The sequence below is a fragment of the Miniopterus schreibersii genome (assembly GCF_964146895.1).
Source record: "Miniopterus schreibersii genome assembly, chromosome: 21".
Classification (NCBI taxonomy): domain Eukaryota; kingdom Metazoa; phylum Chordata; class Mammalia; order Chiroptera; family Miniopteridae; genus Miniopterus; species Miniopterus schreibersii.
The window spans coordinates 594,002-621,223 of record NC_138123.1 but is presented as its reverse complement, the minus strand read 5'-3'; the positions used below and the strand labels follow the sequence as shown (position 1 = coordinate 621,223).

Genomic DNA, 27,222 nt, shown 5'->3' with positions numbered 1-27,222 from the left:
GCCAAGACATCCTGGCTCCCTCCCTTATCTCAGGGGGGAACAGGTGCATGGGCAGGCAGACGCTGACCCACGATTTCCCACAAGCTGAGGCCGGGGTCTGGGCCAGGAGGGGGCCGCTGGCTGTGCCTTGGGGGTGGGATGTCCGATGGGGGTTGGGAAAGAATTTGCCACAGAAGATCCAGCCACAGAAGATCCAGCCTGGGGCTGGAGGCCTGCCATATTCCCACACTCTGCCTGGAGCTTGGGTTTCCTGCCGAAACGGTATCTCTGTGTCACGGTCTTAAAGTCCCAGCGTCTCCGCTCGAGCCGTTGGCGGCAGCTCTGGCTGTCTTAAGTCACCCCGTTTCTCTCCTGGGGTCCTGGGAGGAAGGACCCAGAATACGGCGGTCACGTGCACAGGGGAAGGGGTCAGACGGACCCGGGGTCAACCCCGGCCTCTGCGTTAACCAGCTACCGAGACCCTGGCTTGTAGTCTTCTCACCTGTTAAAGTGTCAGGCGATAGCTACCGCCTAGGATTGCTCCCAAGGCCCAGGAGGCCACTGTGTGTGACGCGTGGAGGACGGCCCGGCACGGGACTGGCACCCAGGGAGTGACAGCGGATATTGTTATTCCATTGTCATTTGTCCACCCCAACTGTGGCAAAGAGACACAGCCCCTGTCCTCTTTGCCACCCCCCTGCCACCACCACCAGCCCATCCGCTCTTTCCGGTGTCCTTGGGCCCTGCCCCGGTCATGCCGTCTCTGCCAGTTGACTTGTCCGTAGGTCCTTCCCCGTGTGCCGACGTGTCCCCAGGCTGCAGACACAGACATTAGACGAGTCCTTGTGCGTGCTGTGCTGTCTGCCCCAAACTTGCATTTGATTGAAGGGCACCAGCACCCTCCCACCCCTAGGTCTCCCCTCCCAACCGGCCTCCCCTCTCCCAAGTGCACCCCACCTCTCCCTTCTCCAGCTCAGGAACCCTCCCCTCGGGCTCCTCCTCCTGGCCGCCTCAGGTTTTCAGGGCGTCCTCTGCTCCTCGCGTCTCTTCCCGCCAGCTCCGCAGGTTTCGCTTGGGCACAGCGCGTCCTCGGTGTGCCTCCAGCACGCGGTCCCTGGGCTTGTTGTCGGGAGTTCAGCTGCTGGTGGAGGAGTCAGCCGTCTGTGCGGGGGGCTCACGGAGGCGGCGATGCCCACCCTCCACCTCCGTTCCCGCCCGCTGCCGGCACCACCCTGCGCAGGAAGCCACCAGGCGCCGAATAACCTTAGACAGGCGTCTTCTCTCTCCAGCCTCCGTCTCTGGAGGGAGGAGCCACAGGTGGGCAGGTAGAGGGCCCCCCTCCTGAGGACAGCGGGGGGCCGATAGACCAGGAGAGGTGGGACCAGGGGGCTGCTGGGAACCCCCGGCCCTTCCTCTGCGGTCACACTGTTGGAGGGTCTGCATCCTGCCCACCCAGCCTGGCACCAAACCTGCTGAGGTTTGGGCTGCAAATGGGCGCATCTCTCTGCATGGTCTGTGTCAGTGTGAAAGTTAAAAAGAAAGCCCTTCCCTCGGCCTCGAGCTGCTGTTTTACCCTGTGGCTTCAGATCACTTTTGACTATGGCTGGTGCCCATATCGAGACCCTAAACCCGGGTGAGGACCTGAAGGAGCTCAGTGCACGGACAGGTGAGGCCGAGTCCCTCAGGATGGGGTCTGAGGCCAGTGGGGACAGGCGCGGGGGGGGGGGGGGAGGCAGGGGCTCCAGACTCCCACCGTCTTCCCGACAGACCCAGGGCCCTTCCGTCTGCCCAAGGGGGAGCCGGGGAGGCAGGCCCCCCTTCTCTTGCCTCCCCTTGCTTCTTGTATGCTCGGGGACTGCAAACTGACACTCATCAGCCTGAGCCAAATAAAATTGGAAGGGAATACGTCTCCACGTCCCACTCTCGTCTTCCCTCCTCCTTCCAAAAAAAAAAAAAAAAAAGATCGTATATTATCTGGAGCAGCTCTGTGTGTGGGAAACACAAGTCTGGGAGAAAAGACAGATTGGATGGGGGATGGGTGTGAGCGACTGTCCTTCGCATCCACGGAGGAGGGGCCCGGAGAAAGTGAGTGTAGCAGGAAGGACTGAGGTTCGGCTTGGCGAGCTGGTCGTTAGGACAAACGGGACCTCGCTGTCCATGCCCATCCCTAGGGCAGCGACACCCTGGGCCGTTGCCTCTGGAGGATGTCACCCTCCTGGGTAAAGGGAGGAAGGGGGGGGCCTGCCTCCCTCCGGGAGGGGGCGCCTCATCTCAGTCTCAGCTCCCTGACGCCCTGAGGTCGAGTGGGCCTTCGGATTCGAGGATTTGGGGATCCTGGGAGGCCGGTTTCGTTGCAAAGCCAGCAGGAGCCACCTGCTGCATTGTTGCTGGTCAGGATTTTTCCAAGTGACATCCCAAAACAAGAGCCAAGAAGAGAGGTGAGGGCACACGGCTCCCGGGCAAGGTCAGGGGACACCTCGGAATCCAGCCCAGGGCGTGTGCCCCACCCAGGATGTCACCTTGCCCCTGACACGGGACCCACAGCATCAGTGTCAGAGCCGGAGGGGGCCTGAGAGATGGGGGGCAAACCCTCCACTGTGCCGACGGGCCGGCGGCAGGACCTTTCGGAGCAGAAAGAAAAGCCGGCCTCTAGTCTTTAAAAAAAACATACTGCTGTTAATTTTAAACATGACACTTTCTGCAGGCTGAGAGAAAGCGTGAGCTTAGCTAAACACTTTCGCTGTTTCTTAATGAGCATTGTTTTCGGCTCTGTGAGAAAGCAACGAAAGCCTTGAGATTTTATTTCAAAAGAGCTCAGTGAGAATGAGTCCCCGAGTCTGGCGTGTGGCTTCGTGGACCCGAGCTCAGCGTTGGCCGCACACATGTGGGCAGCCGGGCTGCAGATGGGCCGGTCACACGGGAGCGTCATCGAGGGGCGGCCGTGGGAGGCCCGCGCACAGATTGCGTTTTGCCGCCTTCCCTCGCCTGGCGTAGTAGCGGGGAGTGGTGGCGCAGGGGCGAGGCGGGCTGTGAAGCTGAAAGACACGTGCCGATTATCCACAGACTGGATCACCAGTCCCCCCAAACTGTGATCCTGCCTCCCAGCCGCCGCCTCCTTCAGGGCTGGGAGGGTCTACCCATCGCCACCTGCCACACCCAGCCATCCACAGGCCGCGCCCGGCCCTCCGCCGCTTCAGCGGAGCCCAGTGCAGAAATTCTAAGCAGCAGAACAGGCCCTGCGCTCAGCCTCCAGCCTCCTGGGAGGATAAGAATACAGGGGACAAGCCTGTTGACCTGGGACAGGCAGGCCCTGGACGGCGGGGCCGCTGTGGGTGCATCATACGGGGCCAGGAGTTGCAGGAATACTGTGCCAGTTGAGTGTAAATACGGAGAGGTTGTCCAGGAGCCGAGCTGTTGAAGCCTGGGGAGGGCCGGGCAGGGCCGGGAAGAGCAGCTGTGAGAAGGCAGGCCCTGGCCCACGGCCGCAGTGCCTTCGGGGGGACCGAGGAGGACTGTCCCCGGCCTCCCACCAGCCCCCGGAGCCCGCCACAGGCCAGGCCCGCATCCCCTTGACGCGCTTTCCTGTAAGGCTCGCTTGACAGATAAGGTTCGAGGACCCTCCTTAGCTGTGGACGCAGAACCCAGTTAAGTCGCCATGGTAACCCTCTGGCTGATCGGGACTTCGGTTGCTATGGAAACTTGTCTAAAACCAACAAGTATTTTGGGGGAGGGGTTTCGGCGGAGAAAGGGTAGTGGGGACCATCTGTGGCTTCGTCACAGCGCCCAGGATTCCGTCTGTTTCCTGTTCAGGTCCTTCGAGAGGGTGGGGGCTTCTCCAGGACCCACCCTCGGGCTCCTGGTGGCATCAGGACATGGTTTTGCTTGAGCCGTCAAGGCCAGGGTCCCGGCGGCCTTCCTCTGTTCTCCCCCAGGCCCGGCCACCCGCTGAAAGGTGAGCCCAGTCTCAGGGGCTCCAGCCCACACCCGGTCCGGCCCCGCGAGCCTTTCCTGTTCCCTCCAGCCCAGCATTTTTATACCAGAATCAAGTAATTAATAATCATGCCTTGCACTGTGTTTCTGGCGCTCCCCACTCTTTAAATTGGAATCTGTGTGTAATAGATTCGAATGTCAGCCCACAGACCCAGGCCTCCAGGAAATATCCTGTTTTATTGTCTTGACATCAACCTAATTATAATTCCGAGCCCCCACGCACCGGAGCGAAGGGACGTTTCGCGTGAGAATGGCTGGGAGAGGACCCCAGGCTTAGGTGGGGCTTGGAGGCGGGGCAGGGACGGCTCCGCTGTGGCCCCTGCGGGCTTCCTCCGCACCCAGGCCCACAGTGGCCTCGAGGCCAGCGGCTGCCAGTGGTAAGGCGCCCGGCTGCTCGCTCTAGGACTCAGGGCCTCGGTTTCTCGTCTGTTCCCGGGCCCCCTCCGGGAGACCACGTTACAGTCAGTCCTCAGGTCCCGGGCTCCTCGAGACCGCGACGGTTTCTCAGACCTTCCTTGGTTTCAACGACCCGCACGGTTTTGAAGAGCACTACTCAGGTATCTTGTAGAATATCCTTCGGTATGGCTTTGTCTGGTGTTTTTCTCGCGGCAAGACCGCCGCTCGGTAGGTTTGGGGGGGTGACGCCCGCAGAGGCAAAGTGTCCTTCCCGTGACGTCACACCAGCCACACAACTGTCGTTAGTGCTGACCGTGGTCCCCTGGCTAAAGCCGTGTTTGTCGGGTGTTCCCACTGCAAGGTTACCCTTCCCCCTCTTTATATAGTGGACTCTTTTTTTAAAAAAAAATATATGTTTTTATTGATTTTTAGAGAGAGAGGAAGGGAGAGGGCGAGAGATACAAACATCGTTGATGACAGAGAATCATCCGTCGGCTGCCTCCTGCACGCCCCCCACTGGGCGTCGAGCCTGAAACCCAGGCATGCGCCCGGACCGGGAATCGAACCTCGATCTCTTGGTTCATGGGTGGACGTCCAACCGCTGAGCCGCGCCAGCTGGGCCATAGTGGACTCTTCAGAAGGAAGTCCTGTTGCAGGAGTGGGGTCATCGGCATGAATTCTTCTTTGTGGGACATGCGTGTATTGTCTTTAGACCCGCATGGACTCAGAGGTATTCACTTTACACCCTGAGTCAGAATCTGGTACCACATTGGGTTTGGTTTGGTTTGTATTTCTTTGCTTTGGGTCCCCTACGCCATGCCCCAGACTCAGCTGACGTGTTCCCAGCCCCCGTCCGAGAATCAGCCGTTTCTCCAAGGAGCCTTCTTCCCTTCTGTTAGGATGGCGTTCGAGACCCAGATCTGTCTGCTGGGTGTGTTCATTGCCAGGGGGTGTCCCTGCTGCTGAACCCCTCAGTAGACACAGCTGGGAGACGCATCTGTGTTTGCACAGGTGTGTCTTGTTATAGTTAATATCTTTGATATCCTAACGTTCGTTAATACTTTTCTTCAACTCGAACGTAGCTCCACGTGCTCCATTCTGACCTTCCTTCCTTGATGTGGCTTTTTAAACCCCATTTCTTCTGAGTCGCAATCTCCAGGGCTGGGCCGAAGACCATCCTCACAAGGCCGAGAGACACAGTAGCAAGCACGCCAATGTCCGTTCACTTTGAGTTTGGAGGAACCCGGCCCTGCCCCATCACAGGCGTGCAGCACTCTGAGACCCGCGAGTGCCTCTCTCATCCCGGGGCTGGGGGGCAAATCCGCCCACTGCCCCCCGGTGGCGGTGGCGCTCTGTGGGGAACAGCCCAGAATCCTCCCCAAGGTGTCAGTTACCCCGTGTTTGGGTGTTTCTGCCCATTTCCTCCTGTGTCTGCTTCCCCGATCGCCTGATTCTTCCTGGTGTGAGGCCAGAGCGTCTGGGATCCATGACTGCCTGCGGCAGGGCCTTGGGTGGCAGCCCCGCCTGTCCCCCTTGGCCTGTTTTCCCTGCGGTGACAACCAAAGCATGTGTGTGTCTCTAAAAGCCCACGACGCTTGAGATGACTTATGGTCATTTTACAAATGAGGAACAGGTCCAGGAAGCAGCCAGTTAGTGGCAGAGCCAGGAGCAGGGCCCAGGCCCTCTGCGTCCTTCAAATCCAGCCCGTGTCCAGCCCGCCCTTCTGGGCGCCCTGGGCCAGAATCGGTGGGGGGAGCCCTCAGCCGTGTATCTCTGTAGCCCCTGTGACTTAAAACCCCCCTGGACGCTCTCGGCCTGCTTTCCCCAGAGCGTCCCTGGAAAGAGTGCCCGAGACTTGCCCACAGGTGAACGGCATGAGCTCCGCTCGCTGGTTTGTTCCACGCTCACCTGGGGCTCTGAGCCCGAGAAGAGGGCATGGGAGGTGCACCCGCCCTGTCCAAGACGGGGAGCCTGTCACCCCTAAGCAACACCCCGCTTGTCCGTAGCTTCCCCCCTCACCCCTGTATCTGCCCCTCTCCTCAGCCCCTCCGTTCTCACTCCTCCCAGGTGCCGGGTCCTGCACCCTCACGGCTTCTAGTCCCCAGCAGCCCATCCCCAAAGTCCCCATCAAAACCCGCATCAGTCCAGTCTCAGCGTTTGGAAAGCAGTCTGATTAAACGACAGGACAAGGTGCTTTCCAACCTCACAGGCCGGTTAGCCCGTTTGTGTAGCTGGGGTGCAAGCCCTGACTCCAGGCGCGGGTGCCCTCCCGGTCTCTGCGCTTGGTACGTTGTCTTCCGTGTGTCCCCGGGGCCTCCTAACCACGTTTCTTTATGCTGAACTGCAGATATTGTGATTTTACGGCAAGAGGCATTTCCGGGCATCTGCTCCCCCGCCCCCGCCCCCCTTCCCCACCCGTTTGCCTCTTTTAAGCTCCCGTAGGTGGGCTTTTCTCCGGCTACGTCTGGTGCCACCTTTCTCCCAAGGAGCCCTTACGTGGGCTTCCGGGCGGGCGGCGGCCCCTCCCGTTCTTTCTGGAGAATACCCGCCCCCGATGCCAGCGTCTCTCCCTCCCTGCCCATCGCAGGAAGCTCTGCTGGCCAGAGGAGGCTGCAGAAACTCAGCCGCTGTGTCCCTGGATTCAGAGGCTCCTTCCTGGTGGGCAAGGTCGTTCGCGACGACGTGTGGCGACCCGTGAACGGGAGAGCCTTTCAGCTCCCGGCGCGTGTCCTCCTGGCGCCTTTGCCTTCCTGCCTCCGGACGTCGTTAAGCATCAGCCGTCAGGACGGTCTCCTTGGCCAGCGCGGGCACAGTGATGTAGAAACGACGCCAGGGACCTGCTGCCCGGTGACCCTCCATCGAAGGGTGGGGAGGAGGTGCCCGCAGGCTGGGGGTGGGGACCCGGGCCGGTGTCCTGCGGGAGGGATATGAATTCACACAGCTGAGCTCTCCCGTTTCCCCCGGGATCCAGGAGGACTTCCTGGAGGAAGTGGGATGTTTTAAAGAACCTGGTGAAAGAGGTTGTGGGGTGGGGCTGAGAGGTAACCGTAGGTAGAATGGAAGCGATAGTAGACATTAGAAGTGGGACGCCAGAAGTGATCATATTTCCCGGAGTAAAGGATTCCCACGTGGAAGACGGGGACCGTGTCACCAGATCGGAGCTCACACGTGGCCGCCGTGGTACTTACACCCTGCTCGCTGTTTGAAACCGGGATTCCTTTTTGCGGGCCGGGGAAGAGGCTCAGATATCACACAATTATCGCCGACACCCACCCCGATAGAAAATAATTATTCAGGGGGTTCTGAGAGCCAACGTAATTAGTCCAATTAATCTCTAGCGATGAGGTATTCCGTCCGGTCGTCGCCTTTGGAAGCAAAGGGTTCGTTGGCGTCCCTGGCTGACAGCAGGGCGCCGCATGTCTCATTCTGTCTCCGTTAACAAGGAGGCTGGCTGGGGGAGGGCAGAGCCAGGGACCCCCGGCTGCTGCAGTGTCGCCTGCTCACCCCCCGACCTTGAGTGTGGGGCCTCAGTTTACCCAGTGGAAACTTGGGGAGAATGGAGTGCGAGTTGGTGCCCAGCTAGCAGATCAACAGGGTGTCTCTGGGGGCTTCCAGGAAGCAACCCCAGCACCACCCCTGAGCACAGGTGCCCTTGGCCGCGCCGGCGTCCTCGAGCCCCGGGGCCAGGGCCCTCCGCTCTCTGTCTGGCTCTCACCTGGCGGAGGTGCTGATGGCGAGACCCAGAGCAAAACCCGGGAGGGAGCCCTGCCCGCCCACCTTCCTGACCAGAACCCCAACCCGAATTTTTTTGGTTTGTTCAGCTTTTTAATCCCTGGAGCCTAGTCCCATTTTGGGAACAAAGACGATGCTCATAGTATGTGTGCGGAGTGGATAAGTGGATGGGTGGGTGGATGGATGGATGGATGGATGGATGGATGGATGGATGGATGGATGGGGAAAGGTGGGCCCCACAGAGAATGGGGGAGACACGGTGTCCAGGACCGGCTCTAGTAAAGCCACAGGAGCGGGTGTCTCCAGGCAGCCGCTCCCTGTTCCAGGGACAAGGGACGGGACTGTGGCTGGTGCCACTCTGGTTGGGAAGCTGTGGGATTTTCTTTTTGGGGACCCCTAGTAAAAGAGGAGGGTAAGCCAGCCGCAGACGCGGTTCTGCTTGTGGGAGAGGCAAGCGAGAGGCCCCTGAACCTCGGCTAGTTGATCACAGACTCCTTCCTGATAACCTTGGGCTTGACCTTGGAAAATGGGGCCGCTGCGACCAGCCGGTGCGGGTGGAGGGGAGAGGGGGGGAGATTGTGGGAAATGGGACCAGACGTTCGTTGCAGCGAGCCCTGAACGCCAGGCCCAGGACTCGCGTGTCCTCCTGGAGGCAGGGAGGTCTTGAGCTGCAGAGGCCCGTGGTGGCCTGGATGGTGCATCCTCAGACTCCTCGGGCTGGGGGATGGGGAAGGGCCTGTCTGAAGCCACCTGAGCCGTCACTCAGCCTCCAGCAGGGCTTGGCTCTCCCTGGTGTGTCCCCTGGTTTGGCTTCCCGGTGGGGAAGGGACAGGCGCAGACATCCACTCAGTCAAGTCTGCTCACGGGTCCCCAGGAGCATCCTTGGCCGTGGTTCCCATGGTAACCTACTGTCAGCGCCAACAGCTGGGAGAGCTGCAGCCCCGAGTCATCGCTGGGGCTCCCCCTGTTGGACTGGGGGCCCCGGGAGCAGCTCCCTGTGATGCAGAACAGGACAGAGATGGCCAGGACCCCTGAGGGCCAAGGGACTCCCTTTGTCCGTTGAAGGAGAAAAAAATCTAAGTGCTGACTGGAGCGGGAGCTGGTTCCCGTCTCTTCTCCCATCCCTCCTCTGAGCCCGGGTGACCCCTCTGTGCCCTTCATCTCATTAAAGATAGATGACCCCAGAGGGACGGGGCAGGGGTCACCAGCTGCTGGGGCCTCTCGCCCAAGATGGGCTAAGGATCATTTGCAGGGAGAACACGACCTGGGCCACCAGCCCCGACCACAGCAGCTGCAGGGAGAGTCCGGGGATGGTGGCCTCGGTGGGTGGGTGACCGTCAGCGTGTCCCTAAGAATAGGTCCATCCTGTTGACAAATATTAGAAGCAAATCTGGAGACCCATGAATACCGAAGGAGCCCGTGTTCTGGGAGGTCGCTTTGTCATTGAACACCTGTGATGGGCGCCATGCAGAGTCCCCCCCGAGGGGCGCCCTGGGGATGAGCCCTGGGGTCACAGTCCGAGAAGCGGGGCTCCAGTCCCAGTCCTGCTGCTCCGGAGCCCAGACCCGGAGCAAACTGCGTCTCAGTCTCTTCGGCTGCAGAATGAGCTCTCACGGCACCTGGCACTCGGTCGGCGTTTAATAAATGCCCTTGTTTCTGAAGGTAGAAGGGCAGGTGAGAGCAGTTCTGCCGAAGGGATCTAAGCACTAAGCTCTCACTTCTCTTGGCCACTCTCCCTTCTCAGAGCTGAGCCTCGTCCGGCTCTAAGTCCCCCCAGGCAGCCCCTCCCGGGCTCAGCCCCCTGCTCCAGCCTGGACGGGATGCACAGCAGGACATCTGGCCTTGCCTGCCACCCTGGCAGTCCTCCCCCAGGCCCACCCCAGGGCCTCCCTCCCAGGCCCTCACCGCTCGTGCCCACGTCCCCAGCCCCTGCCTCCACCCCAAGGCTGGTCCTCCCCCTGGTCACCCTTCCCGAGCCCTGTGCGTGGTTCCCGGTCCAAGCTGACCTTGTTTAGCCCACAGAGTGGTCTTCCCCTCTCGCCCTGTCTCTGTGCTCTTGGAGGGACCCCGGAGAATGGAGCCCCGTGGGGTTCTTCCAGGGACCCTAACAGCGGCCAGCCGGGGTGGGGGGAGGCTGAGCGTGTTGTCACTGAACATAGACAGGGCTGTGGAGCTTGGCAGACCTGGAAGTCTCTCCTGGGAAGATTTTTCCGTGGGAATCTGGCTGCACTCACGTGGTGACTAATTCCGAGCTGCTTGGTGGCTGCAGCCCAGAGCCGGGGCACCGCGGGCTGTTCGCCGGCCCTGGCTGGCATGACTGAGGGCTGAGAAGGCCTGGCTGCCTCCACTGCCAGTGCCCGACCCTCTGGCCTCCCTGCGCCTCACTTTAATAGGACTTCAGGGCTCTCCGGAGTGACTCCCCCACCACCGCCGCCAGTGGCCCTTGGTTGGAGCCCAGGCTGCTCCTTCCTGAGAAGAAGCCAGGACATAGCTCCTGCCCACTTCCTTCCTCTCCTCGTATGTCTCCCACTCTCAGCTCTGTGGGAATGGGGTTAATTCTCTCTCAGAAGGAGAAACTGAGGCCCAAGGAGGCTGGGCAGCCTGCTCCCGGGCACCAGGCAATGCTGGGGCCGGGACACAGGTGTCTCCGCTTCCAGCCTGACGTTTGAGCTGCCTCCCGGAGAAGTGGGGACCCCATGGCTCCTCCAGGGGGAGGCCAGCTCGGGGCAGGACTGGGTCAGGGGGAGGGTGGGAGCCTCCCGCCCACACACCTGTGTCGCCCAGGAAGGAGAAGGGGAGGCGGGAGGAGGGGCACAGGGCCGAAGCTCTGCTTTGGCTGCGGGCAGTTCCCAGGCTCCTGCCTTGGACTTGGACTGGGGTGGGGATGGGGAGAGGCTGAGGGATCTGATTAAGCAGCCAGCGGAGCACAGCCGTTGGTCTTGGCAGGCAGGCCGACAACCTGCCTGCCAGACACTCTAGGAAGGTCCTTTGGAGGCCAGGGATGTGCAGGTTCCAGAGGGGGGACAAAGCCGGGGGGGGGGAGGGCCCCTGAGGATGTGTCCAGCAGGAGCTGTGCGGGCCAGCAAGGCCCAGACTGGCTGGAGGCCGCCGTCTCGGAGGGAGAGAGACCGGACCTGGCCGGCAGCCCGTCCCTCATCTGTCTCCTGGCAATCCTGTGTCTCATTCATTCCAAGGAGGGGACAGGCCTCTTCCTGTGGCCTGGAGGGAGTGTGATCCTGCATGTCAGTCAGGAGGGGCCTCCTGGTGTCAGGCTATATGGTCTTGGTTGTCACTTGTAATTTCTTTTGGAAAAAGCATGGACCTCAGAGTCAGACTTGGACTCAGATCCCTCCTCAGAACACAAGCTGTGTGACCTGAGGAAGTGAACCGGCCTCTCTGAGCCAAACATCTATAACGCGGGGATGATTAGACTCAGAACACACTAAGCAGATACTGTTCCCTTTTCTCCCTTCCCTTCCTGCCTCAGAGAACATTGCCTGCTTTTAATTACCAAGCTGCACTGTGGTATTTCTCTGCCTGCTCCATCGGAAGTCCTCCTTAAAGCTAACCTTGAGGCTTCTTGCTTTAGTGTGTGCCCAAGCCCCTGCAGGGGACCCTCGGCCTTTGTCCGAGCCTGATCCTTTTGGTGGGTAGTGGGACTGTCCTAGAGGTGGGGGGACATGTTGGTGGCAGATGGGCTGAGCCAGAGGGTCCCCAATGCTGGGCAGCAGAGGGTCAAGGGGAACGGTGACAAAGAAATCTTTTCTGGAAACAAGACCAGCCACGGGGAGAAAGAACCCCGCTCTGTGATTCAGGGGCCGATGCTCTGCTGCGGAAGGGGTAGGCCTGGGCAGCTCCTTGGGCAGAGGGACCTCGCCCACCCCCTGCCCCAGCTTCCTCCCTCAGAATCTGTCCTAAAGCCGACCTCTCGCTCCTCTGTCCCCAGCCTGGCTCTGGGGTCAGCAGGCTTTGTCATCTCCACCACATCACTGCCGCTGGCAGGTCCTGGGGAAGGAAGTGATGTCATTTAGCACAGGCCTGAGCTGGGGGCCTGCACAGGGAGTCAGAGTGGGCGGTGCAGGTGCAGGGCCTGGCAGAGGTGCCCATGGCCAGAGCCTGGCCTCACCATTGCTGCGGGTGCTCCTCTGCCCAGGATTTCAGCTCTGGCCAGTCTCTGAGCTGCTTTGGCCTCAGGGTCAGGGCCCCAGGAACCTCAGGATGGGCCCTAAATGCACCAAAGGCAAACCCTTCTAGAAAGTACTGGTGACATTGGTCCTCCTGCCAGGCTCCCACAGGGCTACCATCAAACTCTCAGAGGTGACAGAATGCTCTCTGTCGGTGCCATAGTGGTCACCAGCCAGCTGGGTGGCATGGCTACCAAGCACTTGAAATGTGGCTACTAGGCTGGTGGATGCCAGGGGCGGGGCAGGGCAGAGCGGGGAGTAACTAGTAACACGCACGGAGTTTCTTCCTGGGGTAATGAAAATATTCTGGAATAAAACAGTGACGATGGTTGTGCAACTTTGCGAATGTGCTAAAAACCACTGAACCGCATGCTTTAAAAGGTGACTACTGTGGTGTGTGGATTATATCCCAGTCCTTACGTAGCTGTCTCCGTGACTGCAATATCCGACCGTGCGTCTCGAGGGTCAGACGATTTGGGTTCAAATCCCGGCTTTGCCATTTGCTGTTGCTGCTTCAGGCAGTTCACTTTAACCCGCCTGGGCCTCCGTTTCCTCTGCCGTAGAATGGGGGTAGCCGCTGGACTACCCCAGGGGGTTGTTGTGAAGATTAAATGGTCTTACGTACTAAAACCCCTAGACTAGGGCCCGCACTAGGGCCTAGACTAGGTTGTCAAAGAACTAGCCGATACTAATATTTAACTAGTTTCACAACTGGAAATTCCCCAGGACCCCCCCCCCAATGCTTGTCCGCCCCTGGGCCCCGCCCCCAGCCCCTCCGGCCTCGCCTGCAGATGGTTCTCTGCTGTGTCAACTGTTGCCATAACAACCACTCCCATCTCCCAGCAGCCCGACTTCATTGGCGCAGGTGTCGAATGAAGGGTCTTGGATGAAAACATTCCCGGTCAATCGCGAGGCCCACTGGACAGGAGAGACAGGGCCTGTTAGGGACTCGGGACCGCGTCTCTGGCTAAGGTGGGCGGGCCATTCTTTGCAGGGGCCTGCCCTCCAAACAGCCTGGAGTCGGGTCTTCAAGTGAGAGAAGACTGCGTTGTTTGCAAACACTCTCTCTGGTCCTGATGGGCCGAGAGGAGAAGACAGGAGCAGTCAGCACCCTTTCCAAACCGGAGGCCCTCTCCTAGTCCCGCCACCCTCAGCCCCTGACGGGCAAGCCCTTGCTGGGCGATACGGTGCCAGATGGTAAATGTGGCTGTGCGATGTCACCTGCACCGGAGCCTAGTGCCCATGCTGCACATTGTTCCCTTTGCTGACAGGCTGGGCAAGGCTGAGCCGTGCCCCCCAGAGCTCCGGCTGCCACCCCGCCCTCTCCCCACTGCGGGCGTGGGGATGGGGGTGGAAGGTGACTCCTCCTCATCGAACAAGCTTCTTGGCAGAATGTGGCAGAGGAGCAGAAGTGAGACCACCTGCCACGGATTTGAACCCCGATCTGGTCCCCACACCTTGGGTACCCCAACTCCCTTATTTCACAGATAGGGGAACTGAGACCCAGAGCTTTCCAGGTGGAGCCCGCAGGTCCCCGAGCCTCCCCTGTGCTGGTTGGCTCACCCCCCGGGAGCCAAGAGTGGGGAGGCTCCCCCAGGTGGGTGCTGCGAACCCCTGGCTGTTCTCCAAGGATAGGGTACAACCTGAGGCCAGGGGCAGGGAGGGTGCCAGCCCCAGGAGTGCGGAGCCCTGGGGTGGGGGGTGGGGGGTAGAGAAGCTGTGCTGAGCAGCTTGGGCAGCTGCCCCCAAGCCTGGCAGCTGCCAGCCCTGTGGCCAGGGCAGCTGAGGACCGGCAGCGCCCCCTGGTGGCCCCTTTCCAGCAACCAGCCCCAGAGACCCTGTTGGGGGCTGGACCCGGCTGGTGTCCTCTGAGAGCAGGACATACGGGCTCCTCTTCTCCGAAGCCTGCCGGGCAGGCATGGGCGTTCTCAGAGGACAGACCGTGGCTCCGTGCCCAAGAGTAAGCCTGGTCTGAAGGCTCAGGACACAGCACAGCGCCTGGCGTCAGGAAATCCGGCTCCTGTTTTGTGAGGAATACCCTATCCTGGGGTGTGCAGCACCATATCGGTGTTTCTTAAAATGTGGGCCCATCCCACCTGCTGGAGTCACACCTGGCACCTGCGTTTCTAACACACTCTCAGAGAAAGAAAGAAAAAATGCTTCTATGTGGGCTTCAGCCAGTTACAGAACTATCGAGCCAGACTGTTAATGTTGGTTTGAGGCCTTGGGTACCCCAACTCCCTTATTTCACAGATAGGGGAACTGAGACCCGGAGAGGGGAAGTAATTTACACAAGGCCTCAAACATGGGCGGAGGTAATTAAGAGTTCAACAGGCAGTTATTGAAGTCGACTTAATTGTCAGCTAATCATTAAAGTTGTACAGAACTTGGGGAGATTTGCCATCTGGGTGACGGGTCCACTCGAGTCCCTCCTCCATCCCACAGGCCCCTGATCTGTTGAGGTTACAACCCTCCAGTGGAGGCCCCTTATTCTTACAGCTAAACAGGGTGCAAGGGGTCGGGTTGAAGATGCGACTTCGGTAGGGTGGAGGTGGGCGTGGGGGTCAGGCCTGACGACTCCGGGACAAGGTTTGTCACCACCTCACCCACCCCCTACCTCCGAATGTGACCACCTCCCCCAGCCAGAGTGAGGTCCCAGAGGACAATGTCGGGCCCTCCTGAGCTGTGCCCAGCGGGAATGGCACTGCAGTGAGAGATCCGGGGGGTGCCCGCTGCTCCCCGCCCCTCTGAGGCGTCGGACAGACACCCCCAGGATTGTTGGGCACAGCCAACCTCTCAGGGGCCCCCACCCACCAGACCCACCCTGAGAGGAGAATGCCCCCTTGGAGAAGCAGGGTGGCATTTCCACAGTGACCACCAGGGGGCACTGCTGGGCACCGGGAGCTGCAGGGGGAGCCTCCGGGGACCCTCCAGCAAATCAGTGGGAACCCGGCCCTGCGCCTGGGGGAGGCTTCCATTCGTGTCTCTCTGTGGCCCCCAGCTAGTCACCCTTCCCTGGACCTCAGCCCCACGTGGCTCAGTGACCGGGTGGGACTGAGGCCCTTCCGAGGCCTCCGCGGCTCTAACTTCTGGCAGGCCTGTGAGATTTGGGGGCAATCCTGTCCCACTCTGCTGACATGGAAATAAGGCAGGGGGCCGGGAGGTGTCTTCGAAGGAAGCAAGGTGGGAAGGAGGGCACAGTGCTCGGTGCCCTGAGAAGTGAGAAAGTGTCTCTTCTTCTGTCCCGACCCCCTCTATGGCCCTCCCACGGCCGGCCACTGGGAGTTCCTATTTTTCCCTTACAAAAGAAAGACACCTTCCTAACCGGACGTGTATCCGTCCATCCTTGTGTGGGTGTGCGCCTGTTTTTAACTGTGGTAGCATCCATCCATTCTTGAAACGTTCGCTGAGCACCTGCTGTGTGCCGTCGTTGGCACTGGTGCTGCAGAGACTCCTGAGATAAATCGGAGGGAACGGGAACATCTCCCTGGACGTGGCTCTGCCTGGTGCCCCATGCTGGGTGTGTGGCCTTCAATCGGCTTCATCTCTCTGAGCCTTAGTTTTCTCATCTGTAAAATGGGACTTGGGCACAGCTCTCCCATAAGCACTGTAAGGATTCAACCTGTGGTGCATGCGAAGGGCGGGCACACTCAGTCTCGGGGCGGCTCCCGGTCACCTCCTCCTGGGGACTGCACACCCCCTGGGGCGTCTCCTCTGTCCAGGCTTTTCCCTGGTCCCTGCCAAACCCATAGAAAGCGCTGCCCTGACCCAGAATCCCACGGCTTGGCACTGTGCTCGTGGCCCCCACGTGGGCATTTTAGAACCAAGCTTTAAAAGCATATACATAGGCTTTCTGATCCCGTCTGTGTTCCTTGCCAAGCCCTCCGTCAAGGCCAGGGAGAGGCTCACAAGGTGACATGTGCCAGGATAAATAGGCAGGGCAGCCACGGGGATGATGTCAGGCTGGGGACGGAGCTTGGGCCCCTGGCAGGGAGGCCTGCGTTTGTCCCTTCTGCCAGCTAACAGCGTAGAGGCCTGGGTCCATGGGGCTGACCGCTGGAGATGCCACCACCCTCACCCCCCCTCCCACAGGCTCCCCAGGGAGGCGAGGAGAGGGGCTGGGGCTGGGGGTGGAGCTGGTCCTCAGAGAAGGTGCCACCGGGCCTTCTGCCCGCCCTGCCTTACCTCCCTCGGCCAACAAGACAGCCGCTGCCCACCAGCGGCCTGAGCTTAGTCCTGGGGGAAAAGGCCTCCTGAAGGGAGTCAGGCGTGTTCCCTTTGGCGGCTCAGGAACCTCTCAGTCCTGCTGAGCCTGGGGGTCGGGTGGGGGCACCGAGCGGTCAGTGTGGTTGTCAGCAGAGGGTCTGGGGATGGAGGGTCAGGGTTCCCGGGTCTGCTTCTTGCCGTGGGTCCCGGAATCTCTCCCGTGGATGGACTCAAGGGGGTTCTGGATGCCAGTGAGCGACCACGGGTCCCACAGTCAAAGCTGAGCGTGGGGCAGGGGCAGGTCCTGTGTGTGTCGTGTCCTCAGAGCTGCTGTGGTCTCTGGCTCCCAGCGTGTGTCTGATCCGGGTCCGCTGGACGGACCGATGGAAGCAAAGAGACTATTCCGTTTCTTCATGCCTAGGTCCTGCTCTCCTATTTCCATTTATTTTCTTTCTGTCTTTTTTTATTTTATTTTAATGTGTCTTTATTGATTTTAGAGAGAGGAAGGGCGAGGGAGAGGGAGAGAGAAACATCAGTGATGAGAGAGAATCACCCATCGGCTGCCTCCTGTGCGCCCCCTACAGGGGATCGAGCTGGCAACCCGGGAATCGAACCGCGAGCTCCTGGCTCTTAGGTCGATGCTCAACCGCTGAGTCACGCCGGCCGGGCTCCATGTTACTTTTGCCCCGGAAAGAAGACGGGTCGGTTTCTCTTCGCTGTCGTAGACTCTCACGGGACCCGGCTAATAGCCTACCTGCCTGAGAGGCGGGGGACCGGCAGGCCCCAGGACCAGCCCCTGGGAGACGACCGGTCTCGGCTTCCCTGACCCCCCAGGCTCCCAGCAGCGAGTCTTCCTCACTCACCCGGCTGCCTTCCTCCCTCCCAGACCCAGAGTCCCAGAGAAAGAGGACTGTGCAGAATGTCCTGGACCTTCGGCAGAACCTGGAAGAGACCATGTCCAGCCTGCGAGGCTCCCAGGTGACTCACAGGTAAGCTCTTCTGTCTCCTGCGCTGGAGGCAGAGCCCCAGGGTCTCTGCAGACTCACTTTCGCTCCTTGGTCGCCCCTGGTTTGTCACGTGGTTTCACCGAGGGTTCTGGTCTTCCCGCTCGGAGGCCTCCGTCATTCCGGAATTCTAGGGCGGTGCCCTCCCAACACCAGGGTCTTTTCACTCGGTAGTTTGGTTCCTTCCCATTTGCAGCCTGACACTCGGTGGGGCCCACAGAGTGTCACCCAGATTCCATGCCAGTGCCACCCCAGGGACCCACGACCTCCAGCTGCTTGGGCATCACCGCCTTTCAGCACTGCTCCCCCCCCCCCCCCGCAGGGCATCCTGGCCACAGCCTCTGTGACTCAGAATTTCCCCCCCTGGCTCCTCGGGCTGCCCGGATGAGCTCATGCTGTAGCTCCAAGGGGGACAGAGGGCCGGGCTGCACCGGGGGGTAGAGAGCAAGCTGCAGCCAGGATTGGGAAATCATGGGGGCGTAAAGCAGGAAGGCTCGTGGGGGGACAGGCCGCCTCTCCAGCTGGACTGGGAATCGGTTCCTCCCCATCTCCCGGGGCTAGAGAGTGAGAGGGGAGTTGGGACACAGGGCAACGGTAAAAGGACTTTCTTAGCCCAAGTGTGTGGCCTAGTGGCATCCAGAATAAATTTGCATACTTTCAGTGACGGAGAACTCATTACCTCTCAACCACCCCAGCCCGTGTGGGATTGCCGAGACTGAAGTAGGACTAAAATCAGGCCACGGTGGCTCTCACCCGCCCGCCCCAGTCCTTGTCAGAACCACCCCACCCTCCCTCCTCAGCCCTTTGCTTCCAGGCATCTGCAGTATTCTCAGTGATAAATCAGTCCCCTAGCTCTGGGCCACCTCTGCTCAGGCCAGCGCGACCCCGACGACGGAAAGGGATGTGGTCAGGGAAGTGTGAGGAGAAAGCGGGCGGCGGGGCTGCAGGAGGCCCCGGGAGGCGAGCCTCCTCCCTCTGTCTCCACCCTCCGCCCCCCGCGGGCCAGGGGTCTGGCTCAGCTGGGCTCGTCCTTTTAGAGCCGCTGTGGGTGAAACCTTGAACACCTCCCTTCCCCATCCAGGGAACGGCCCGCAGCACCGTTGCCCGCCAGCCAGCCCGTGCCAGGGAAGGCAGAAAGCACCTGGTTGACACCCCGAGTGACTCACCCCCAGGGGAAGGGCAGAAGCAGCAGCTTCAGCCTGGGGGGGCCCCAAACTCTGAGCAGCCAGCCCCCCAAGTTGAGCTGAGCAGCTTGATGCCAGGCAGGCGCTGTTTGGTGGGGGCGGGGGAGAGGGAGGCCGAAAGCCTTTTGCATACAGCTGACTGGTTGGGGGGGGGGCACATCCCAGGCCTCTGGCTTCCATCTCCCTTTATGGGAAAGGGAACCAAGAGCCCTGAGGCTGGTTTTCTGTTTACTGTGGGCCCAGGGCCACTTCTGCTCCTAGCCTAGCTTCCTGTTAGTCCTGTCCCACAGCCCAAACAGTGCATGGTTCTACTTTCTCAAGCACTTTGCATCCTTCAGCCCCTCCCTCAGGCCTGGGAGTGGACAGGACAGACACACAGTCCCTGGGTAGAGAGGGAGCAGCCCCGGCGAGTCCCCGGGAGTCTACAGGCTGGTGAGGGCTGGTCTGCGTCCAGCAGGCTCAGAACGTGTGTGGGCACCAGGCAGCGTGCAGGGCCCGGCCTGCAGAGCACACACCGGCTCCGTGCCCCGTGCCCCGTGCCCGAGGGGCCCGCAGCCCAGTGGGTGCTCCCTGCAGGGTCATCCTCACCCCGGAGCTCACAGGCTTGTTTCGGTTTCTTCCAGAAACTTCTGCCCCTGCCCTGCTTCCTTGTTTCCCAGCGAGGGGAGCGTCCGGGTCAGGGGCCTGGACTGGGGAGGAAATGAGACTCTTGCTCCCTGTGCTCCGGGCTCACTGCTCCCCAACAAAATGTGCTCCCTGGACGTAGGCAAGAGGGAGGCCGGGGCGCAGGATGGAGTCAGGAGCCAGAGCGAGTCCTCTCCACCGACTTGGGTGTTTGGAGATGGGTCGGGGGGATGAGCCCGGGCAGAGATGTGCAGGAGGCGCTCAGTGCGAGAGCCGGATGGGAGCAGACAGGCACAGACCTGTGGGGCCCAGACACTCGGCACAGCCCTCTCTGCACCCATTTCGTTACCGGGGTGTAGACTGGCTGCAGACACCAGCTCTCCTGGGCCTCTCGTGTCCTGTCCCCTACGCTCAGGCCGCCATCTACTTTAGCCTGGACGTGCGTCCTTGGCCGGGCCGGCCTGAGGCTGGGGACCCTTCACCCCAGTCTCCTCTGTTCTCCCCACTGTCCAGCTAAGCTGTTCTCGGGCGGGGCTCCCCTGCTGCCCTGGGCCTTTGGCTGGGACCAGTCTTACTGGGAATCAGCACCCATCCCAGAGTGAGCCACAGGTCTATGCTCAGGTGGCCTGTCCCCCCGCCCGGAGGTCTCATGGGTGAGCAGGTCTGTGTACCAGGCTCTGGGTGAGGTCTTCACACCTGTGATCCTCGAGCTCTGAGAAGCAGCTGTGAAGCTGTTGTCCCCACTTTGCAGGTGAGGAAGTGGAGGTTTAAGTTTAGTTACGTTCCTCCGAGTTGTAGTCAGCTCACGTCACAGTCTGTGCTGTCAGTGGTGTGTCAGGCTGCCTTCCCAGCACTGAAATCATTTCCTTTGCCAACCTGAGGTAGCAAATAACAGGGGTAACACACACAATGGGAGGCCTCCTGGAGGAGGTGGCCTTGGGCAGCTGCGGGAGGCTCTGGGGAGCAGTCTGAGGGCTTCCTGGAGGAGGTGTCGTTGGGCAGCTGCGGGAAGCTCTGGGGAGCAGTCTGAGGGCTTCCTGGAGGAGGTGGCCTTGGGCAGCTGCGGGAGGCTCTGGGGAGCAGTCTGAGGGCTTCCTGGAGGAGGTGGCCTTGGGCAGCTGCGGGAGGCTCTGGGGAGCAGTCTGAGGGCTTCCTGGAGGAGGTGGCCTTGGGCAGCTGCGGGAGGCTCTGGGGAGCAGTCTGAGGGCTTCCTGGAGGAGGTGGCCTTGGGCAGCTGCGGGAGGTTCTGGGGAGCAGTCTGAGGGCTTCCTGGAGGAGGTGGCCTTGGGCCCGGAGTAAACTGAGGCTCTCTGCTCCTGCCCAGCTCCCTGGAGATGACCTGCTACGATAGTGACGACGCCAACCCCCGCAGCGTGTCCAGCCTCTCCAACCGCTCGTCTCCTCTGTCCTGGCGCTACGGCCAGGCGAGCCCGCGGCTGCAGGCCGGCGACGCTCCCTCGGTGGGCGGAGGCTGCCGCTCAGAGGGGCCGCCCGCCTGGTACATGCACGGGGAGCGGGCCCACTACTCGCACACCATGCCCATGCGCAGCCCCAGCAAGCTCAGCCACATCTCCCGCCTGGACTCGGACGACGCCGACCTCAAGTCCGGCTACATGAGCGACAGCGACCTCATGGGCAAGACCATGACCGAGGACGAGGACATCACCACCGGGTGAGGGCGGGCCCCGCGGCTGGGGGTGGTCTGGGGGACGCTAGGAGGCCAGTGCGGCGGGACCCCCTTCCCCGTGGAGCAGAGCCTGCGGCCGGGGATCAGGTCTGCTGAGCCGTGACGGGGCCTCCGGTTCTGGTCCTCAGGCCCCTGAGGTGCACGTGGGTCTTTCTCGACTTGGGTGGGGTGGGCCGGGCCACCGGCTGGGGACCGATGCCTCCTCTCATTGGCCCCCGTGGCTGTCACTGTGGTGTCCCCCGCCCTGGTCTTTGACCCTCAAAAGGCTGGTAGGAGGGGCCCTGGAAGAGGTGTTGGTCCCGGCGCTTCTGCTGACACTGCGTGGACCTTGGGTGACCTCATCTGCTTCCCATTTGTGAAAAGAGGGTGATAAGACCAGATCTGTCTCGAGAGGCCACTAAGGAGACGTGAAAGGCGCGGATGAAGCGGGCGGGAAACGGGTCAGGTGGCGGCTGCTCCTCCTCCTGTGTTCCCGGCTCCCGTCCCGTTTTACCCCGAGGCCCCCGGCGTCTGCGCCTCCACTTCCTCTGCCAGCCTCTGCCAGTCCTGTGCCCTCCTGTCCCTGCCCCAGCCTGTCTCTCCCCTGTTCTCACCCCACGGGACCCTCATCTTCTTTTTCTGCCCCAGTTGACGGGGTGTGGTTTGTGGAGCAACTTGGACATGGGTGACAGCCTGGGGGGGACTGGAGAGGGTGGGAAGAGAGGGGCTGGTCAGGCCCTGAGACAGCAGAGCCACCTGGGTTCTGGAAGCTTCTCAGGGCATCTCCGCTGACCATGTCTCCACTGTTCCGTTCGCTGGGACCCTCTGAGGGACCACACAGGTGGTGGCAGGGACTCCCTCTCCCCAGGAAAATCTCCAGCTTTGAGAGAAGGGAAGGCCGAGAGCCCAGCTCGGGCCACCCACTGCTCCCCGCCCAGGGAGAAATCAGGAGGGACCTGGCAGGGCCCGTACAGCCGAGGAGGCTGCTCTGGAGCAAAAAAAAACTGACGCATGAGTGGGGTTGTTTACTCCCTGTAAATCCCAGGCCCCAACCTCACGCTCAGCTCGCGGCCTGGAGCTAGGGCCGGAGAGAAGCCGGCCAGCCCCGCCTGTGCTCAGCCACTGAGCCACGCCGACTAGCCCCCAGTTTATTTTAGTATTTTCTTAAATGATCCAGTTTTCCCTGCTTGTCCTGCTCACCCCCCTGGAAGCTGTCCAGTTGTCCACGAGCCTCTTAAAATTTGGCACCTAGACGGCTCACCGCCTGACCCCTTCCCGCCCTGGTAATATACACATCATGACACTGTAGACAACTTCGAGTTGGCTGCTGAGTGCCCTAGGTGACAGCTCGGGACATTTTTACCTCTTGAAAAGAGAAAAGGAATTTGTTTTTCTAAAAATAGTTAGGTCTGGAATTTAATCTAATAAGATAAGGTCTGCAGCCATCTGTCGCCCATCTTAGCACCCTGGTTGGAGCCGGAGGGGATAGACACAGGCACGGGGTCTAGGCCACGGGTGCCCAGGTGGGAAGGGGTCACCCAGCCCTCCCTGCATCCCCCCCCCACTCTAACTTGGGTTTACCTCCCAATGTCTCCATTTCTGTCTGCGTAAATGGCACTCTGGTGGCTGTGTCCCAGCTTTGCAGGGTGAGGAACCCGGGTCCCAGGCTGAGCCAGTCGCAGTACTGATGGGCCTCCCACCTCCAGGGGGCGCCACTCACATCGTTCAGAGTTGTGTCCTCAGCAGCCCTGGCAGGACCATCCAGGGTCTCATGCCAGGGGCCGGGGGAGGAGGGGGCACAGGAGCTTAGATGAGCCAGCAGGCCCCGTCTTGAGGCTCTGTGGGGGGGTGGGAGGCTGGCGGGATTCGTGGCTCCTCGGGTGGCTCCCTGTTCCTCGTGTGGCTGAGTGTTCCAGTCCTCTGTTCCCTCCTAGCCACCCCCTCCCTCCCCAGCCTGTCCTCTTGAACTGCGCCTGGGAGCTCAGGACCAGATGGGATTCGTTTCCTCCTTGGCTCTGAAGTGCCCTGACATTGAAAAATGTCAAATAAAATAAACCGGAGGCCCCTGCCTTCTCCCAGGCTGGCTCTGTGCTCCTGGAGGCAGTGCGCCCCAGCCTTAAAGGGACTCCACCCAGCCTTGCTGAGCGGCGGGGGCCTCTGCAGCCCCCTCTCGAGAAGGAGCTGGGTCGCCGCTGCCCAGTGTGGGGGAGCCCACCACCTTCACCCACAGGAATCCTCTCGCATGGCCGTTGGGTTTGTAGGTTTGTACAAGGAGAAGAGAACCCGTCTGAATTTGGATGAGCAGGGAGAAGTCTTCTTTTCCTTCTGCCTTTGTCTTCTGTTTCCCAGGCCAGGCTTTGGCTTGAGCCACCGGGCCGTGGGGGCCACGCTGGGGAGGACCCAACATTCAGGTTCAGGAAGGAAGCAGTAGCTGCCCTCAGATCGAGTCAGATCTGAAAGGAGGAAGGTGCCCCAGTGCAGAAGCAGCCTCATGCAGGTAGACTGCCTGGGTTCGAATCCCGCGCCTCCTCCCAGCTGTGAGTTTGGGTGAGTTCGAGCCTCTGCTTGGGTTTCCTCAGCTGAATGAGGAGGGGAAGGGTGCCTGCTCCGTCAGACTGACTGAGGGTTCAGTTAGTTACATGTTTACTGGAAATGTAACAACTGTTCAGCTGTGGCTGTGAGCGACTTAACAGGGGCCATCACCTGCAGATTCCCAAGGATGATACAGTAATTGGAAAAGTGTGTGTGAACCTTCACGTTTGAAAATGATGTTTCTGGCCCTCGCTGGGAGGACCACCTAAGTGGTTTGCCCAGCAAAATGCCTACACCCTGACCCAGGTACACCTGTCCATGCAACGTCCTCATGCACCAAGAGGTGCCCACCTGTGGTCTGGAGCCCGGGCTGTGGGTGCAGTGTGTGGCTCTGTAGTGGAGCTGAGCTGGCTGCACACAGGACCCCACAAGCGAGCTCAGCCTCCTCCCCATCCTGACCTGGCTAACGGGTGTGTGCGCCCCTCGTTCGAACACGTTTGTCTTCGTACATGAAGAGTGTCTTGGGCTGGGCTCCCTGAGGAGTGACCTTGAGACCGAGGTTTGAGTGCAAGGAGAGGATGACTGCAGGAATCACTGAGGGGAAGCAGGGAAGTGAGTCACGGGGGAGTAAGGACATCTCCTGGAACCCAGAGAGCAAGGAGCTGTGGGTATGAATCTCCCATCGTGTCCTGGTGGCTCCACGGGGAGAAATGCCTCCTGCTGAGGGTCCCAGGTGCCCCCAGGAACGCTCTGTTGGGGTCCACGGGGACCGTGGCTGCAGAGGGGACATGGGTGGAACACAAATGGCATCAATTATAAAGAGGGAAGGTGAGAAGGGAGGAGGGGAAAGAGGGTGTGGAGTCAGACTCCTGGGTCTGATGGGAGGAAAGGGGTGGCTTCAGAGAGCCCCCCGCCTCTTGAAACATCCCCTTAATTCTTAAAACAAGATTGACAGCACTCCCCAGTCTGAGTGGGGTTTGTCTGCGTCGCCGTGTCTGTTCCGACCCAGCGGGGTTGGCGGAAGGTGCGAGTGAGCCAGGTATTCCAGAGGGGCAGCTGGATGGATGCTGGCTGCCATGGCAACGGATGCGGGGGAAGCTGCGGCAGGGCCCCTCCTCCCGCGTGTCCTAGTAACCTACAATCGAGCTGCTGGGTTTTCGCTGTCTGATGACATACCGTTTGGTTGACAGTCAGCGTGGAGATGGGGTTGAGGAGGCTGTGGAGACGGGTTTGGCTTTTCCCACCAGCCGTGCCCGCCTGCCTGCCTGCCTGTCTCCTGATTGTCGGCCTCTCCTTTTTCCCAGGAGCCTCACGTTCTGTGACGAGCCGGCTGGGCTCGTGTGGGGCCTGGAGATGCGGAGCCGTCTGATGTTACAGGAGGGGATTCTGACAGGCCGGGGTTCAGATCCCAGCTCCCAGGCTTTGGGGAGACTGCCCGCATTCTGGCGGGAGCAGTAATACGAGACTGGGATTGTTGTTGGGGCGACATAGAAGGTTGTGTTTTATGTACACCAGGTACCAGTTCATACACTAGGTATGCAGTAGGCTCTCAGGAAATGTCACCTCCCATCTTTTGATTGGCGCCTGGAAACCCAAACCTATAAAAGTCCTAAAGGCTTTAGAATGCAGCTTTCCCACCTGGGGGGTCATGCCCAGTTGCCCGCTTGTCTCTGCCAAATCCCCTTCCTCCGGGAAGCCTTCCTTCATTCATCCCATTGCAAATGCTCACTGTCTGGCCCTGGGTTGTCCTGGACTCTGTGTCAGTTGTTTGTACTGTAAGGACTCATGTTTTCTTGATTCTCTAAGGGTTGCACAGCAGGGACGGTTTACAAACACAGGCACACTTTATCTTATTTTATTTAATCTTAACAACACTGAATTCGCTGAGCAAATCGGAAGGGGCTTAACTGGCCTGCCAGGATCCCGTAGCTTAAAAGTGGCAGCTCCGGAGCTGAACCCAGGCCCCTATCACCCACGGCCTCGCGGTGCCCATCACACAGCCTCTTCCTTCTGTGTGGGGCCTACGCGCCCCTAAGCCTGGGGGGATGTCAGGGGCAGGGGTCCCATGCCTTCTGCCGGAGTCGGAGCCTCTCCGGGACAGAGACCTTGTCTTCTCTTGCTCGACTTCCTTTCAACACCAGCAGCATGGAGTTTAGGCTGTGCTGGCGACTGAGCAATGAACCCTTGTTAGACCCCTCCTGGGATGCCCCTAGGTGACCCCTCCATCTCCCGGGATAGGGTCTTGCTTTGGAGAACCACAGGGCAGTAGCCACAGGGCCCAGGGTGGCAGGCGCCCTGATCCTCTGTGAATACAGGTCCTTGTGGACTCTGCTCAAAGGCTCGGCTGTCTCGGGAGGAGCACGAGGGGCCAGCTCTGGCCTCCAGGCTGTCAGGTGGCTCTGGCCAAGCAGCTGACGACAGGCCAGCAGGCGAGGCAGGGGACTTGCCCCCGGAGCTGGAGCTGCACACGGGGTGCCCTCAGGGGCTGGAGGGCTGAATAGTTTGCCAGGATCTTGAGGCAATAATGGGACAAGCAGAGGCAGATGCACAAAAGTGTGCATTTGGAAAACAGGCCGAAAGCATCAGGAAGCTACCTGAGGGGTCTCTCTTGTCCCTTGTCTCTTGTGTGGCATCTCCAGCCTGGGAGACAGGGACAGATCTCCAGCCCTGTCCCTGCCCCCTTTTCTTGACGAGGTGCATTGAAACCTTCCTGCCTCCCCTTCTTCTACCCCGATCTGGCTTCTGTCCCGGCCCCTGTGGGTCTGATGACAAGGCCAGCCCAGTAGCAACACAGCCATGTGGACAGACCCGGGCGGTGGGGTTCCCAGGATGACTGACATTCTGCCGAGTGTGACTGCAAGAGGAGGAACGGAGCTTATCACCCAGATGTCACCGTCCCTTTCTGAGCCACAACAAGCCTCTGCAGAGGGGCCTGGGGACAGCCGGCTGCCTGTGCCCTCGGGGTGAACTTCCTCAGGTGACCCGTGTTCTGGATTTCTCCGGAGCGAGATGCTCCTCTCGTGAGGCTCCAGCTCAGGGCAGGTGCCCAGAGGTCCGGAGCTGCAGCTACTGTTGTGTCTCCACCAGCCCCCGTGTCAGTTTTCTGTTCTTGGGAGGCAGGTCTGCAAAGCCAGTGGAACATTCCGGAGTCCAGCAAACCTGGGTTTAGTTCTAGGTTTGCCCTTCACTCTCTGCATGACCTTGGATGAGTTACTTAGCCTCTGGGTGCTTCCCTGTCCTTGTCTGAAAGGAAAGGTGATAATGTCTTCCTCAGAGTCAGTAAATATTTGTAGAGTAGCCACTGGACCCGACACCTGGGGACACAGAGGAGAGAAAAAGAGACAGGCTTCTTAAACTCGCACGCAAGAGAGATGGCAGACGGGTCATACAGTAGAGCAGGAAAAATCAGGCCGGGTCGGGCAGGGCTCATGGAGATGGGAGGTTGGGGAAAGGCATGGGCATCATGTGCAAAGGCCCTGAGGTGAGGATGGGCACGTGTTCAGGGCCCTGCAGGGAGGTCAGCGTGGCTGGAGCAGAGTGAGGGGAGAGTGGTTGGAAATGAGGTCAGGAGGTCACCGGGGGTCTTGCACTTTCCTTCTGAGTGAGAGGAGAGGCCATGGGCAGGTTTCAGAGGGAGGAGTGACAGCATCTGACACATTTGCCAAGGGTCCTCCTGGCAGCTCTGGGGAGAATAGACCCCTGGGACCCGGAGAGAACCCCGAAGC

The 27,222-nt window shown here is 60.4% G+C and overlaps 1 protein-coding gene across 4 annotated transcripts in view; it reads left to right on the top strand.

The window, feature by feature from the left end:
* The window catches only part of NAV1 (neuron navigator 1), a 115,428-nt gene that overhangs the window by 48,007 nt on the left and 40,199 nt on the right, over window positions 1–27,222 (top strand). For all 4 annotated transcript variants that reach the window (XM_081123865.1, XM_081123864.1, XM_081123863.1 and 1 more), the window contains exons 5-6: window positions 17,374–17,476; window positions 20,624–20,971. In XM_081123865.1, coding sequence (XP_080979991.1) covers window positions 17,374–17,476; window positions 20,624–20,971 — 451 coding nt within the window. The remainder of the gene's footprint in view (window positions 1–17,373; window positions 17,477–20,623; window positions 20,972–27,222) is intronic.